Source organism: Nanorana parkeri, unplaced genomic scaffold (assembly GCF_000935625.1).
Source record: "Nanorana parkeri isolate BGI_ZX_2015 unplaced genomic scaffold, ASM93562v1 scaffold97, whole genome shotgun sequence".
In the NCBI taxonomy this organism is placed as follows: Eukaryota; Metazoa; Chordata; class Amphibia; order Anura; family Dicroglossidae; genus Nanorana; species Nanorana parkeri.
In genome coordinates, this window is record NW_017306365.1 from 1713223 (window position 1) to 1726616 (window position 13394).

General features: G+C 41.9%; 1 protein-coding gene across 1 annotated transcript in view; it reads right to left on the reverse strand.

Annotated features, from left to right (window-relative positions):
* The window catches only part of HERC1 (HECT and RLD domain containing E3 ubiquitin protein ligase family member 1), an 88105-nt gene that overhangs the window by 26938 nt on the left and 47773 nt on the right, over positions 1 to 13394 (reverse strand). The window contains exons 38-49 of the mRNA XM_018552779.1: positions 12567 to 13318; positions 11718 to 11916; positions 10428 to 10588; positions 8046 to 8162; positions 7510 to 7717; positions 5449 to 5573; positions 5084 to 5304; positions 4186 to 4454; positions 1716 to 1768; positions 1387 to 1587; positions 1041 to 1215; positions 450 to 723 (exon numbers count right to left, since the gene is read on the reverse strand). Coding sequence (XP_018408281.1) covers positions 450 to 723; positions 1041 to 1215; positions 1387 to 1587; positions 1716 to 1768; positions 4186 to 4454; positions 5084 to 5304; positions 5449 to 5573; positions 7510 to 7717; positions 8046 to 8162; positions 10428 to 10588; positions 11718 to 11916; positions 12567 to 13318 — 2755 coding nt within the window. The remainder of the gene's footprint in view (positions 1 to 449; positions 724 to 1040; positions 1216 to 1386; positions 1588 to 1715; positions 1769 to 4185; positions 4455 to 5083; positions 5305 to 5448; positions 5574 to 7509; positions 7718 to 8045; positions 8163 to 10427; positions 10589 to 11717; positions 11917 to 12566; positions 13319 to 13394) is intronic.

Here is a 13394-nt window from a genome sequence, read left to right on the forward strand (position 1 = left end):
AGGGTCTCTTAAGTATAACAAATTACATAGGTTTGCTTTATGAGGAACTCGTGAGGACAGCATATGGGAATGACCATTGCCTACTTGCTTTTTCAAGAGCATGCTCTGAACTCCACTATGTGGTAAGTCATTGACCTAGAACAACAATACAGGGCAGGAGTACAGATGGCTATACTTCACAGGCTACATGCTTGTTTAAGATTAATGACGGTTAGTGAAGCCAGGTTTAGATGAGAGCAGCATAACCCAGTCCTTTAAAACCAGCAGCTCACAGGTTCTATATAAATGAGTCCTGAACAGAACTTACTGGTCTATAAATCCAGAATTTCTTTGTCTACCACTGCTTTAGACTTTCTGTATTTGAACACAACACATAAAGGCTAACATAAAACCTAGAGCACAGGAGATTAAAAAAGAAAAAAAGAAGAGCAAACAAGAAAATTTCTGACCTGAGTACAAAGCTGAACAAGTAGTCGAGCTGCACTAGGAGTACTGGATGCCAGACAGCCAACAGCTGTACTTAGGTATGCCAAGCAGGAGATGGGTTTGCTGGTCTTGGTGTGTACACCACGAGAGCGGTCAGCAGAACCAGACAAAGTGTTTGATGGGCTGGTGGAAAGGCCAGCTCTACCTGCTGCAGCCAGGCACATGAGACGTACCAAAGTTCGGATGTCAGTTAGACCAAGAGACTCTAAGCCTGCGGCAAGGCTGCAACTGGACCCACTGGAGGAAAAATAAGAACGTAATAATGTATTCACACAGACTGATATTACAGATGAAACTTATTTGTAGGCACTGCAATACTAAAGTGCCATCACTGGTAAATGATCTTAGAACTATTAATTTCAGTTCAAAGGTAATGTGGGAATGTGCAATGGAATACCACAGTTACTTTTGTTGCCTACCTTTTAGTGTTGTACACTTTCTCCAAAAACCACACCCCTCACTGCTACAACTATTTCCCATCTGTGTCACCCTCCAATATATATACCCTGCTAATTTAACAATGCAAGAAACATCACAGTAAAGTAAAAACACACCTAACAGATAGCAGTGAAAGGGCACGCATCACCATGGTACGTGCCAGGAGGACCTGGGCAGCAGCTATTACCCTTCGTAATGCCATCACACGATCATGTGGGTTTACAAGAGCTGCTGCCTGCTCTCCTAGTGTTATCCGGCCTGATGAGCTCTTCTCCAAAGCTCCTTGGCAGCCTAGGAGGCAAAAAGGGATGATTAAGTGACAATGGTAAAAGCTGAGGACACCAACACCGAAATTTTACTGGACACTAAGATTATCACCAAAGAACAGACATCACCATCAAGAATGATGCCTCCTTCCGAAAGGAAAAATAGAAGGTGATTTCAACCCATATCCCAAGGTACCTATTTGCATTAGTGTTTCCTCCATGCTGTTGGTGGCTGTTACCATGGCTACAGAAGCCCCCAGTGGGTCACTGTCTGGGAACTGCACTGGTTCAGGTACAATTCTACGGTCATTGAGGCCAAGAGGTCCAGCTAGCAGTTCAAACTCTTCTTCTCCAGTAAGTTTCTCATCCTCATCAACATCCAACATGTCCCAATCTTCTGTATGTAGATTAATGACAGGTTACAATCAACAGTAAAAGCATATAACCATTTCATAATATTTAACTTACTGTATATCTTAAGATATGTTACTCTTAAATAAAATTGTATTTACAAAACAAATGTACCTTCATACACACTGTCTTGCTTGCCAATCAAATCGGGAGCATGTCCTTTGTACCTGAAGCATAAAAGTGTTTACATCAAAAGTCTTACCTCACTAAGATAAAATTTCATAATAAGGACATTATTCAGATAAAATGGAATATACAGGCTGGGAACATTCTGAGTGTACACAAACATTATATCAGAATAATAGGGTGTTAAAAAATTTATTTCCAAATACCTAGTATGCAATGTTTCCTATATGATGGTGTAAGGTTGTCATCTGTAGACATCAGATAAATGCCTTCCAATCCATTCTGTGATCATTTTGGGCCATGTCACACTTCACTGAATCACTAAAATGCAACAACCACTTTTCCTAACAAAAGTTGCTTCCTCACTTAGGAGTGGCAATGGAGCTGGTCTGGGCAGTAAGGGTAGAATACTATAGGAGAAGGCAGGCTGAGTCTTAACAACATTACTGTTGCTGGCATATTGTCACTGGCTACAGGATCACTAGTGTAATATAGGTCTTTGAGTGACTGGGATGTATTGTGAGGTACCATAAATGCCAGCTAACACACTCCTTTTTTTTTTTATAAATAAAAGTGGATGTGCCATGATGATTTTTCTCTGTGGCTTGTAACCTATGGTTCCTGGAGATAGTAGTGGGACCAGCATCAGTCTGCAATGAACAGACATGTATCTGTGGGAAACAGAAGTGTCAGATGCTGAAGACACCGTCAACGGCTTTAGCTTTGCAAGACTGTGAAAAACGGAGTAACAAAGTATTAGTAAACCCTTCACGACTGGAGACGTACACCAAGTCTCCATTGTGAAGTGATAAAATGACTGCTCACGTACACTGTATGTGAGCAGCTATTCAGAGCTTTGAAATGCAGGTAACCACTGAGAATCAGGATCAGTCACTAAGGTTATTATTGGCTGTTCCTAAGTTTGGAGCAGCCTAATAACAAAAAATTAAAAGCATGATTAAATAATCAAGCAGTCATAGTGACTGCTTGATATAATTGACAAAAAAAAAAAGCATAAACAAATTAATAAAAATAACATTAAAAAATTACATATAAATCTATTTTTATACCCCGAACAATGAGAATCTGCAGCAGAGCTATGTTTTTCGCCCAAAGAATTTCGCTGTTCCTAAGTGTAACAGTTCTTGACGCTTAATGACAGTGACATTGTAGGCCACCTCACCTAACCACTATTCGTTTTAGAGAAAAAACTATTAAATGTTAGCTTTTAGTTTTAGGCTGAAAAGTACAGAAAAATGTCTGAAATCCTAGAGATTTGAGGCTATTTTATTAAAAAAGAATAAGTGAGGTGTTAGGCACACATATGTGATATAAATATATAGCCCTATGCATCTGAGCAAAAAAATTATATATTGTAACTTGTAGTGGCTGGATTCCTTTTTTGCACCTGGTAATACTGCAAATAGCATACTTCCTGCCCTTTCATGTCTACGCATTTTTCCCCTCTGTATCTATTGGGGCAGCTCCCCACACAGGCTGGACGTTAAACATGTTTGCCTTCGTTAACCTCTTGCCGTCCGCCCGCAGTAAAAAAACGGACGGACGGCACTGCTGCATTGGCGGGTTGCCGTAGTCCATTACATAGTGAATTGATGGGATAATTAGTTTACACAATAAAGTTAAGGATTTTTGCGCTCTCTTTTAAAGAATAAGTGTGTTTTCATTGAAGGAGTTCGGAGCGGGATGTAAACAGTCCCCAGAGGCCACAAGCACTGGATGTTGGTAAGTATAAATCTATGGTGGGGAGGGTGGGCTCTGTGCACATATTGTTTAAGCTAACAGAAAGTGACAAGGATACTGCATTTCCAGCAGGATCAACAGCCTGAACAGTAAAAACTAATGCAGCCATCACTGATCAACTGAAATAAATTACATTTTTGTCTTTGGGTTTAGGTATGCTTTAAGTCCCATTAATCTTCAAAGAAACTGTGCTACATTACATCTGGAGCTAAAGTGCCAGGTAATAGTAAATACCACCAAACTCAGGAATTGGGGTCAAGCCACACTAGAGATCCTTTCACTGGCAGCAACAGGATTGCTAAAAGGGAAGACTCGGCTGTTCCTATGGTGTTTTTTTCTGGCTATATCAAGCACTGAACCGTCTGCCAGTTCCAAGGTTCTATTTGTTTTAAAAAGGAACAATGATCTTTTAAAATCGTTTTAAAAATAAAAGATCAGCTTAATTTTAAAGATATCAGTGTACTTTATGCAGTATTGACTGGCTGAAATAATGTGATCTAGGCTTCCTAAGCTGGGAACAACAGTTTTATTTATTTCTGGGGAAAAAAAAAAGGTACTTCCCCCCCCATAAAATTAAATTTGGTTATGGTGACATGTACACTTTTGATCTGTGTGATGTATAACTATTATCCAAAGATCCCCTTTAAGGACAGTAGATGCACAATATGGAAGAGAAATCTGGCAGTTTTATACTCACTTTTCTGAAGCGGTTGCCTTACGCTTGCTCTTCAGACTTAGGTACTTCTCCCGGCAGCTGCCACATAACAGGTAATAGGGATTCCCGCTGCCACACTCCCCTCCGAACCAGCCATCAACATATGAGCCATTGCTGCGATACCCTTGGCGATTGGCACTAAGTCCACAGCCAGGGTGGTACCTCTTCATGTGTTGATTGAAGCTGAGCACACTTGCCTCACATAGCTCACAGATAACTACCTCCTCTCGCTCATCTGTTTCACACACATGCTGTAAAGGAAATACACAAATTCATTGTGAGCATGACAAACATAGCCGACGACATAAGATAGGGAATAGTTCAGCAGAACATGCACAATAATATGGTCTGAGACTAAGCAGCATTTTGCATGACAAAATACAAGACAAGTTTTACATTAAGTAGCATGCTGAGAGTAGGAGAAATACTGTTTACTATGGTCATACAGTAGAGATAGAGGGGAATTAATCAAAACTGGAGCAGAGAAAATCTGGAGCAGTTGCCCATGGCAACCAATCAGCATGCACCTTTCATTTTCAAACCTTAACTGAACAAACTGAAGAGAGAAGCTGATTGGTTGCCATAGGCAACTGCTCCAGATTTTCTCTGCTCCAGTTTTGATAAATTCCCCCCATAGTATTTTATGTGTTACAGTTCTAAACATGGAACCAATGCCATAACAGTTTACATGTTGTTTACTACTAAAATCCATAAATACTAGCACAAGTAATATTGCTTGTACTAATATAGATGGGGCTGTTAAAAGCATTCCCTAGCTGGAAGCTGCATGCATCGATGCTCTTCATCTCATGCTGGGAAGTAAAGCGAGGGGTTAGGGATTAGAGCAGAGATGGAAGCAGCTCCAGCTGCTGTCACACACCCATGTTGGCCAGTCCAGTACCTCTGGGATCCACATTCCCAGAATATCATTATCGCTGGCTAGCTCCTGCCCAAACATTGCCTCCATGGCTTCATCATCAAGGTCGATCTCAAGCTCCTCATCCAGATTTAGATCATACAAGGCTCCAGGCTCCTGCTGCAGGGAAACACCATCTCTCCGACCTTGGTTGCGATGAGCTTGAACAGTGCGGTACAAACCAGCTGACGAGAATAAAGAAGGACAAAAGACAAAAGTTTACCATTTTAAAGTCTCAAAAAGACATAATTTGCAGCACTGGAAACCCTTCTATAGGAAGGGCATATAGCCAATAGGCACAGTGGACAATAGAAGAAAAATAAACTTACCAGCTCTTGCCAACAGTGTCCTTGCTGCCAGATCAAACTTCTGTCTTTTGGTAACTGTAGATCTCCCTCTATTCGGATTTCCACTGCTGGCTGCTGCGTTTTCTGTCTGCTCCATGCTGTCTGGGCTATAAACAGAATTAAGTGACAATAAATAGTGAACTCTATCTATTTATCTATAGTCTGAGTCCACAGGCTGATTAGTAACAAACGGAAATCATTTTAGACATTCTTCACCTGTTATCAGCCAATGTATACGCTGCTCTGCACATATTCCCAAATGACCACAATAACAGATGTAGTTGTAAGCATGCAACTTCTGTGCATAAATGCAGTACCTGTACAACCATATCCATTGGACCCCACAAAATAGGGATGCTTTTCACCTGCACTAAAATTATCCATGAGACTTAACCACTATTGTGGATGGCAAAATCTATCTGCAGCAGGAAGGGCCCTGCAATCACGAAAGTGCAGTGTTAGTTGACCCAATCTGTTCAGTGGTGTAGAAGCTGCACTTGATGCTACGACTGTGTCCTTGCTCTAGGAAGGTGGCTCCAGTTGGTAATTCACAACTTTTTATTGCTTCATATCAGTAGTAGACTAGCTACAGTGGTTAAAATGAATCTGTGAGCACAGAATCATGGGAAGGGACATTTCTGACTTGTTTTTCAGGGGAACTTTTTAAGGATGCAAAGTGTGAAAATTTAAAAAAAAACTACTTGTCCAAAGGCTAAAGCGGGGGCCGAATCTACTTGTCCCTCATGACAATCTACTTGTCCCAATACAAAAAAATAGTTTTAATCAACACTAGGGATGCACCAATATAGGTTTTTGGGTGTCGAGTATTGATATTTTGCTTTCGGTACTCGCCGATGCGGAGTATCGGTGCTTCTGTTGGCATGGAGCAGGCTTCGCGGGCAATCAGGAAGTTGGGCAGCGGGTAATGACATGCTACCGGGCTTCTCGATTGCCGGGGAAGCTGACTCCATGTTGTTTGGCCGGGAAACTGGCTTCCCAACCAGTCAGCATCGAGCCAGCTTCCCTGCCAATCAGGAAACCGGGCGGCAAGTAATGACCTGATTGGTCAGGAAGCCGGCTCAATGCTGATTGGCCGGGAAGCCGGCTTCCCAGCCTATCAGCAAGGAGCTTGATTCCGGCCAATCAGGAAACTTGGAGGCGGTCATAAGTTGCTGCCCCACTTCCTGATTGCACGGGTAGCTGGCTCTATGTTCCCCTGCGACAAACTCCTATTCGATAGAACCTGTCACCTCCAAACTCTCCTGCCCTCCAACACAGAACAGAAGTTCTGTGCAGTTCCTGACAGCCGAGATCAGTGGCGCTGGGATTACAGCGCCAAGGTCTCACTAATCACACAGAGCAGACGAAGAACAGACGCTCTTCGGGCTCTATGGTGAGCTCATGTGCCCAGAGGAGCGGGGGACCCTGAAAACCACGGCGGCAGGGGCGGGACATGATCATGGCCGACACTCCATTCATACAAGTGATCTGATCAGGTCACTTGTATAAAAACAAGCAGCGACCCCACGCTGTACATTTAGCTCGCCCGGCGCCCGAACTGAATGCCCCGGGCGATAGGAATTACACACCCCTGGGATGTCATGTCAACCTTGTTTTACTATCCAATAATATACAAACAAGCATTCAGCAAGTGAAGTCTGAAAAGTCTAAAAACTATCCTGCATACTTGTTCCAGGTCAGTGACTTACCAGGTAGTACAACCAAAGTCATGCCCCAGGGCTTGTGCCTTTTATAACATGTCAGCAACAGCAGGTTCCATATTCCTAACAGAGGACTGTAGGTTTAACCACTGCAGAGACTTTATCACTGCAGAGGGGCAGTAAAGGGAAAGAAGTGGGATGACCAAAACAAGCATTAGGGGACTAGAAGTCTTTAGCTGCACCTGTGGCCAAGATATTAAACATTTACATTGCAAAAAGAGTGAGAGATTTGTCTTCACTTAGAGCACATGAAACTAAACAGAAATGTTTATGTATTAGAGGATTTTTAATTAATTTGACTTGTTAAATATCCTGTACTTACCTCTCACAAAAGCACTCTTCCAGCTCTGGGGCATCAGTGGAGGAAATGTCTCCTGTGAAAACATCACTGGATTTACCCCCAGCACCTGAAACAGTATCCCCCTGGCACTGCTCGCTGGGCCTCCCTGAATATCTCTCTTCATCATCTGGATGTTCTATCATCCACATGGCCAGTACAGTGATGTTCTGAGGGTCAGCCTCTCTTGCACCTAGAAGGCAAACATGTTCAGGGAACACACAGAAAATGAAACAAAAACCTGCATTAACAAGCATCAGAGTCAACTAAGAACAATGTTTAATATTGTAAATATATGTTACTATAATAAAAATATTCTGCATCTGATTTTATGTCTTTTGTCTATTTTTCCTTGTTACCAGTAATTTTGACATATTAATCTTCAGGTATGCATTATTACAAACATTTTACCAGGAACCCCTATGTGCCATTGCGGTGTTCGCTAATCAAATTTTGCAAACAAAGCCTGCTCTTTGCTGGTTAACAGAGAACATAATGCAAGACGGAAAAAAAACAATTACCAGTAGCTTCCATAGCCTTTTTGATCTGTCTGATGGAGAATCCCATTTCTAGAAGGGGCACAACCACAGCAGGAGGGGGTGGGGATGTGGATAGGCGGCTGCTGGGGTCGGACAAAGCTGTGGTGATAAAAAAATAAAAAATGAACAATATGGCATAGAACACTCCCAAATCAAAAGGAGAGGACTACAAAACAGAAATTACCTATGGGCCGTTAAATGAGCAATATTGTGACACTCAAAATGTAGTGATTCATAACTTAAAGTGAGCCTGTACTTTGCCCATGTCGGCAAATCAACAGGTTCACTTAACTGCTAGTCTCCAAACCTACACACACTCACTTCAGTTTCTCGCCACTGCATTAAGTCATCAAAAGCAAAGAGAAGATGCCCTATGTAATCTCATGATTTGAAGTTTACACAGGGGTTGGTACACTACACCCATGACCACACAGTGCTAAGTGCCTCCCAGCAGCCAAATGGGGAAAAAGGTTAAGGTAAGTATATACAGATGGGGAGGATAACAGCTTCAATAAGACATTCATAAATCAATCCTTCAAGTTCTGATCAAAGATCTGCTGTTACCAGGTAATATGTTAGCAGCCTATAAATACAAATACAATCTGTTGATGCCCAAGCTACCTAAACTGTTAGTAAAGGGCCAAATAATCATGGCTGTCACAGGAATCTGTATCCCCTGACAATGTCCACAAATTTGCTAGACAACTAACTCAAAAATGTCCTTTTTATGATGTTACAAATAAAGAAAATTTACTAATTTGTAAAATATATCATATTGATGCAAGTAACAGTAACAGATACCAGGTGAAAAGTAAGCCAGACATATGTACATATGCTGAAAATCTATTATTAACTAGTTTAAAATGCCCAGCAATGCATTCAGAGTGAAGTGGGATGCTGAAGATGATGTTGATGGATCAATTTGGAACAATCTAGTATGTTTATGAAGGATTTGTAGATCATCTGATAGTTGCAGGAAGATTTGAGGTTTGAATGGAGAGTGTCTGGGTGTTCCTTGATCCTTGATGGCGTCCGTTACAGTTGGGAAGGTGCAGCTGAGAGTTTCTGGAACTGTGAAGGGTTAATCCTATTTCACTGTTTGATGGCATGTCCTTAGAAAACATATGTGCGGAAGTCTGTCAAGCTTCCGACCGATAATGGTCTGCTATTGGGTTGGCAAGCAGTGGGCTGATACGGACTTGGAGTGGTGATAGTGCTGGGGCAAGGAGTGAAACGGAACCCGATCCACAGGCTAAACTCCCTGCTCGTGAATGACCGGCATCCCTGCTGCCACTTCTCTCCCCACACACGTGGAACGCAGCCGCATTCATTCAAATCAACATCAAGCTGGTCTGGCGTTCACGCCTCAGCCTGCTGACAGGACTCCTGCGGATCGGGTTCCGTTATCGGCTGGAAGCTCGACCGACTTCCGCACACAACTTTTCTAAGGACATACCATCAAACAGCGAAATAGGATTTAATCCTTCACAGGTCCAGAAACAACTCTCAGCTGCACCTTCCCAACTGTAACAGACACCATCATGGATCAAGGAACACTCAGACTCTCGCCATTCAAACCTCAAATCTTCCGGCGACTATCAGACCGATCTACACATCCTTCATAAACCAACTAGATTGTTCCAAATTGATCCATCAACATCATCTTCAGCATCGGAACCAGAGACACACTTCACTCGTCGATTGACATCACATTTTTCACAACTTCTTGGTGAGGCTCTACATTCTCACACTTTGGCCAATTCATTGCTCGAAGTTCACTTGTACATTCTATTCCCTCATTTCGGACCACATCAACACCTTTCAGAAAGCATCATTGACACCACGAACCACCACTGACAACAATGGAATAAACCCAAGCCCATCCAAATTCTAGCCCATCTGCAATAAAACCCACTATTTATCACTTGGTTGTAGCGCTTCTTCATCTGCTTTTTGTTCCGTTATAAACCATACCTCCACTGTAATTTGGCCTCCTCAAAAAGTACCACCTCTTCATACAGACAAGTAAAACCTCAACTCTCTAGTCCAGCTCTTCTATACACCCGCTAGATCTGTAGACACAACTGGACGTAAAAGAAAATTTCTCCAAGGTAAGATAGTGCATCTCTTTGTCATTGGGAACAATTGTCACCATTATTTGACTTCCCTTCTAATCTTGTTTCGATTACAACAATTACGTTTTTTTCTATTTTCCCTTACCTACTGAGTGAATTTCTCCAAGTCCCTAGAGATAAAGCTTTGGCTTTAGATGTACTTTAAGAGCATGCAAGTGTTGTGGTAAAACATGCCATGATCATAACCCCGCCAGCTATACTATGTCAAGCAGGGAAAATTGTATATAACCTGTACGGTTGCTGTGCCTTGATGGCTGAGAGTCTGGAGATGTAAGGCTCTGTCTTCTTCCTATTTCTTCTGTGGGTGATGTGGGAAGTGATGTGATTGGTGGTGTCTGTGCACGACGGGTGGGCAGAACAGTAGTGGTTGGGTAGCTTGAAAACATTTGCCTATAGAATTGAAAAAAGAATTATAATCAATAATTCACGTCTTCACTACAGCAGGAGACCTGTATCAGGAAATAAACCCCAACACATAGTTTTTGTGTGGCTAGGTCCATGCATCTTACTGATTATAGAGAAAATGATTAAATATTATATAAATAAATCCCTTCATGCTTTAGCCTTTCAAAGACGACACAGGCATGACTGCAGAAATCAGATCTTTGCCTAGAGAAGCAAAGATTTACCATTTCCTGAGTCATCATCTACTTTAAGGACTGAAAAAACAATAGTTACCAGTCTAGCAGTTCTTTAAACCATTCACTTTGAAAGCATGTATATTTCAATAAATATATACAGTAACATACATTGGTTAAAACTACTGTAAGCTACATAAACAATAATAAAGAGTCAACAAGGCAACATCAAGAAAAGACGGCATTACTGTTTATTATTAGATTATATCTATCAACTATAGAAAAATCTATGTGAATAATGTATCAAAACACATAATGTACATGGCAGATTTCAGCGGAAGTAACATGTTAGGAAAATGTCCAGTTACTTAGCAGGTGCATAGCAACCATACAACATAACTCACATACACATTCTAAGTACTAAAAGTTATTAATAATATGTTAAATCCACAAATGGCTAAGGAGTCGTAGCTATCCAGAACCCACAGAAACATGGTGACAGGCTTTAAAGTGACATTAAACCCTCAGATTTTTTAACATAAAACAATACTGTAATGTGCGCCTTACTGTAATCCATGGTAGTTTCCCTTCTCTTTGCTGCTCTTCCTTTTAAATCTGTATCTGTTCTCATGCTGGGCAGAACTTCTGTTCTGCAGCAGACTGCCTTGTCTCTGGAATGGCTACATGGTGTCTGTGTGTAGGTTTGCAACCTGAGCCAGCACTACAGGAAGAGGCACTCAGCTGCAAAGGGAAGTTCTCCCCAAGCATGAGAAGACATGAGGATTTAAAAGGAAGATCAGCAAAGAGAAGGGAAACAACCATGGATTACAGTAAGGCACACATTACAGTATTGGTTTATGTTAAAAAATCTGAGGGTTTAATGTCACTTCAGGGCTTAAAGCAAATGGATTAGTGCTAGATACATTTATAACATGCTCTACCTCAGCAAACTAAGCGGCATGACTCCAGGGGATTCAGATGCTGGTACTGTCTCGGTGTCAGTCACTGGTGTGGTGGCAGTGGTGGTGTCCTCCAAGGAACTGCTCATAAAAGATGTGGTGCTGGATGCAGATGGGCTAGTGGTGACTGGAGTTTGAGCTTGCTGGACTTGGTCACTTTCCTCTGCCTGCTGATCTAAATCTGGATCACCAAAATAATCCACAAAGAAAGAGAAAATTAATAATGTGGGGAGACACTTCAAAAGTATAGTCCTTTTATGTATAATTGTGAGTGTAACCAAGTAAAAAACAAAGTTTAAATGTGTGTGTATATAAATAAAAGAAGATGATTTGGCTTAAAAAAGGTAGATTACATACACGGGTAGATTTTTGCACTTCGTACAAAAAATACAGTTGGAACAATCGATACTGGCATCGGAAACTTGCCGATTGTCTTTCTAAATTTCATTTAATTGTCGCATTTAACATTCTATTTTGGAATGAATGGAGTTTCCGAATGAAAACCACGTTGATTGTTAGAAATACGTTCGTTTGAGCTAAATTTTCCCAACATGCTCCTTCAAAAATTTTCGGGAACACTGACGTTTTCGTCTGTCGGTTGCACACTACTAATCGACAGATATTCGAACGAACGTACCGAAAATGACTACTTCTGTACCAAAATTCGGACCTTGTATACCTTTCTTCAGATCCCTCATGATTCAAAATTATGATGGGGCAAACCAAATATTTTGTACAGTTTACTGGCTAAGTAAGTAGAAACAACCTCACAACACATATGGTTTAGAGATGAAGCTATGAAACCACAGCTACAATGTATACAATTCATACCTTGTCGTATCCTGCCACCAAACTGCTCTTCCAGAAGTCCATGAACCACCAGCTTGTAAATCATGGCTTGTGCTCTCTCAAGATCAGCCAGCCCCAGGGCTCGCTTTATTGGTGAACGCATAACTGCCCTCTTCACCATGTGACGCATCAGAAATTGCAGGGCAGCCCTCATTTCAACATCCTCGTGCACCACAGGAGAACTGGCACAGTCTGAATTGTGACCATTTTCAGCCAACACTTTGGGGATAAGAAGGAGTTCTGCATATTTACTGCAGCTAAGCAGCACACCAAGAGATTTCATGGCCCCCAAGTTAATGTAGGAAAGTTGGACAGCCCTGATTTCAGATTGGGCAATATCATGGCTCCTCGGTATGTGGTCATGACTTTTCCGCTTCCCATCCAGAAGGTGATGCTGCTGATCAGTGGCTGCACAGTCTCCCACAAGACCAATGGATTCATTTTCTGATTTTGAAGTTAAGTTGGTGCCCATTTTCTCCTCCGTTGTCCGATCGGTGTTCTCAGGATCTCCCTTCTGCTCCTGTTCCCCTTTCTCTTCGGATTCATGGCGGTGCTTCTTTTCATGTCGCTTGGCACTGGCTTTTCCAGGGTCCTCATGGATGCCTGTTAGGTATGTAAGGTCAAGCAGTGTGGAGGCAGTCAGCCCACGGAAACGAGCCACATCGAAAGGTGGGGGATCGCAAGGCTCCAGATTGTAGAGAGGTGTGTCACTAGGCGACCAAAAAGTTGGGAAGCTTTGGTTGAGAAAAAAATTAGAACGACACAGGAAAAGGCAAGTGAGGGATAGACAAGAGGAGAATACAGGAAATT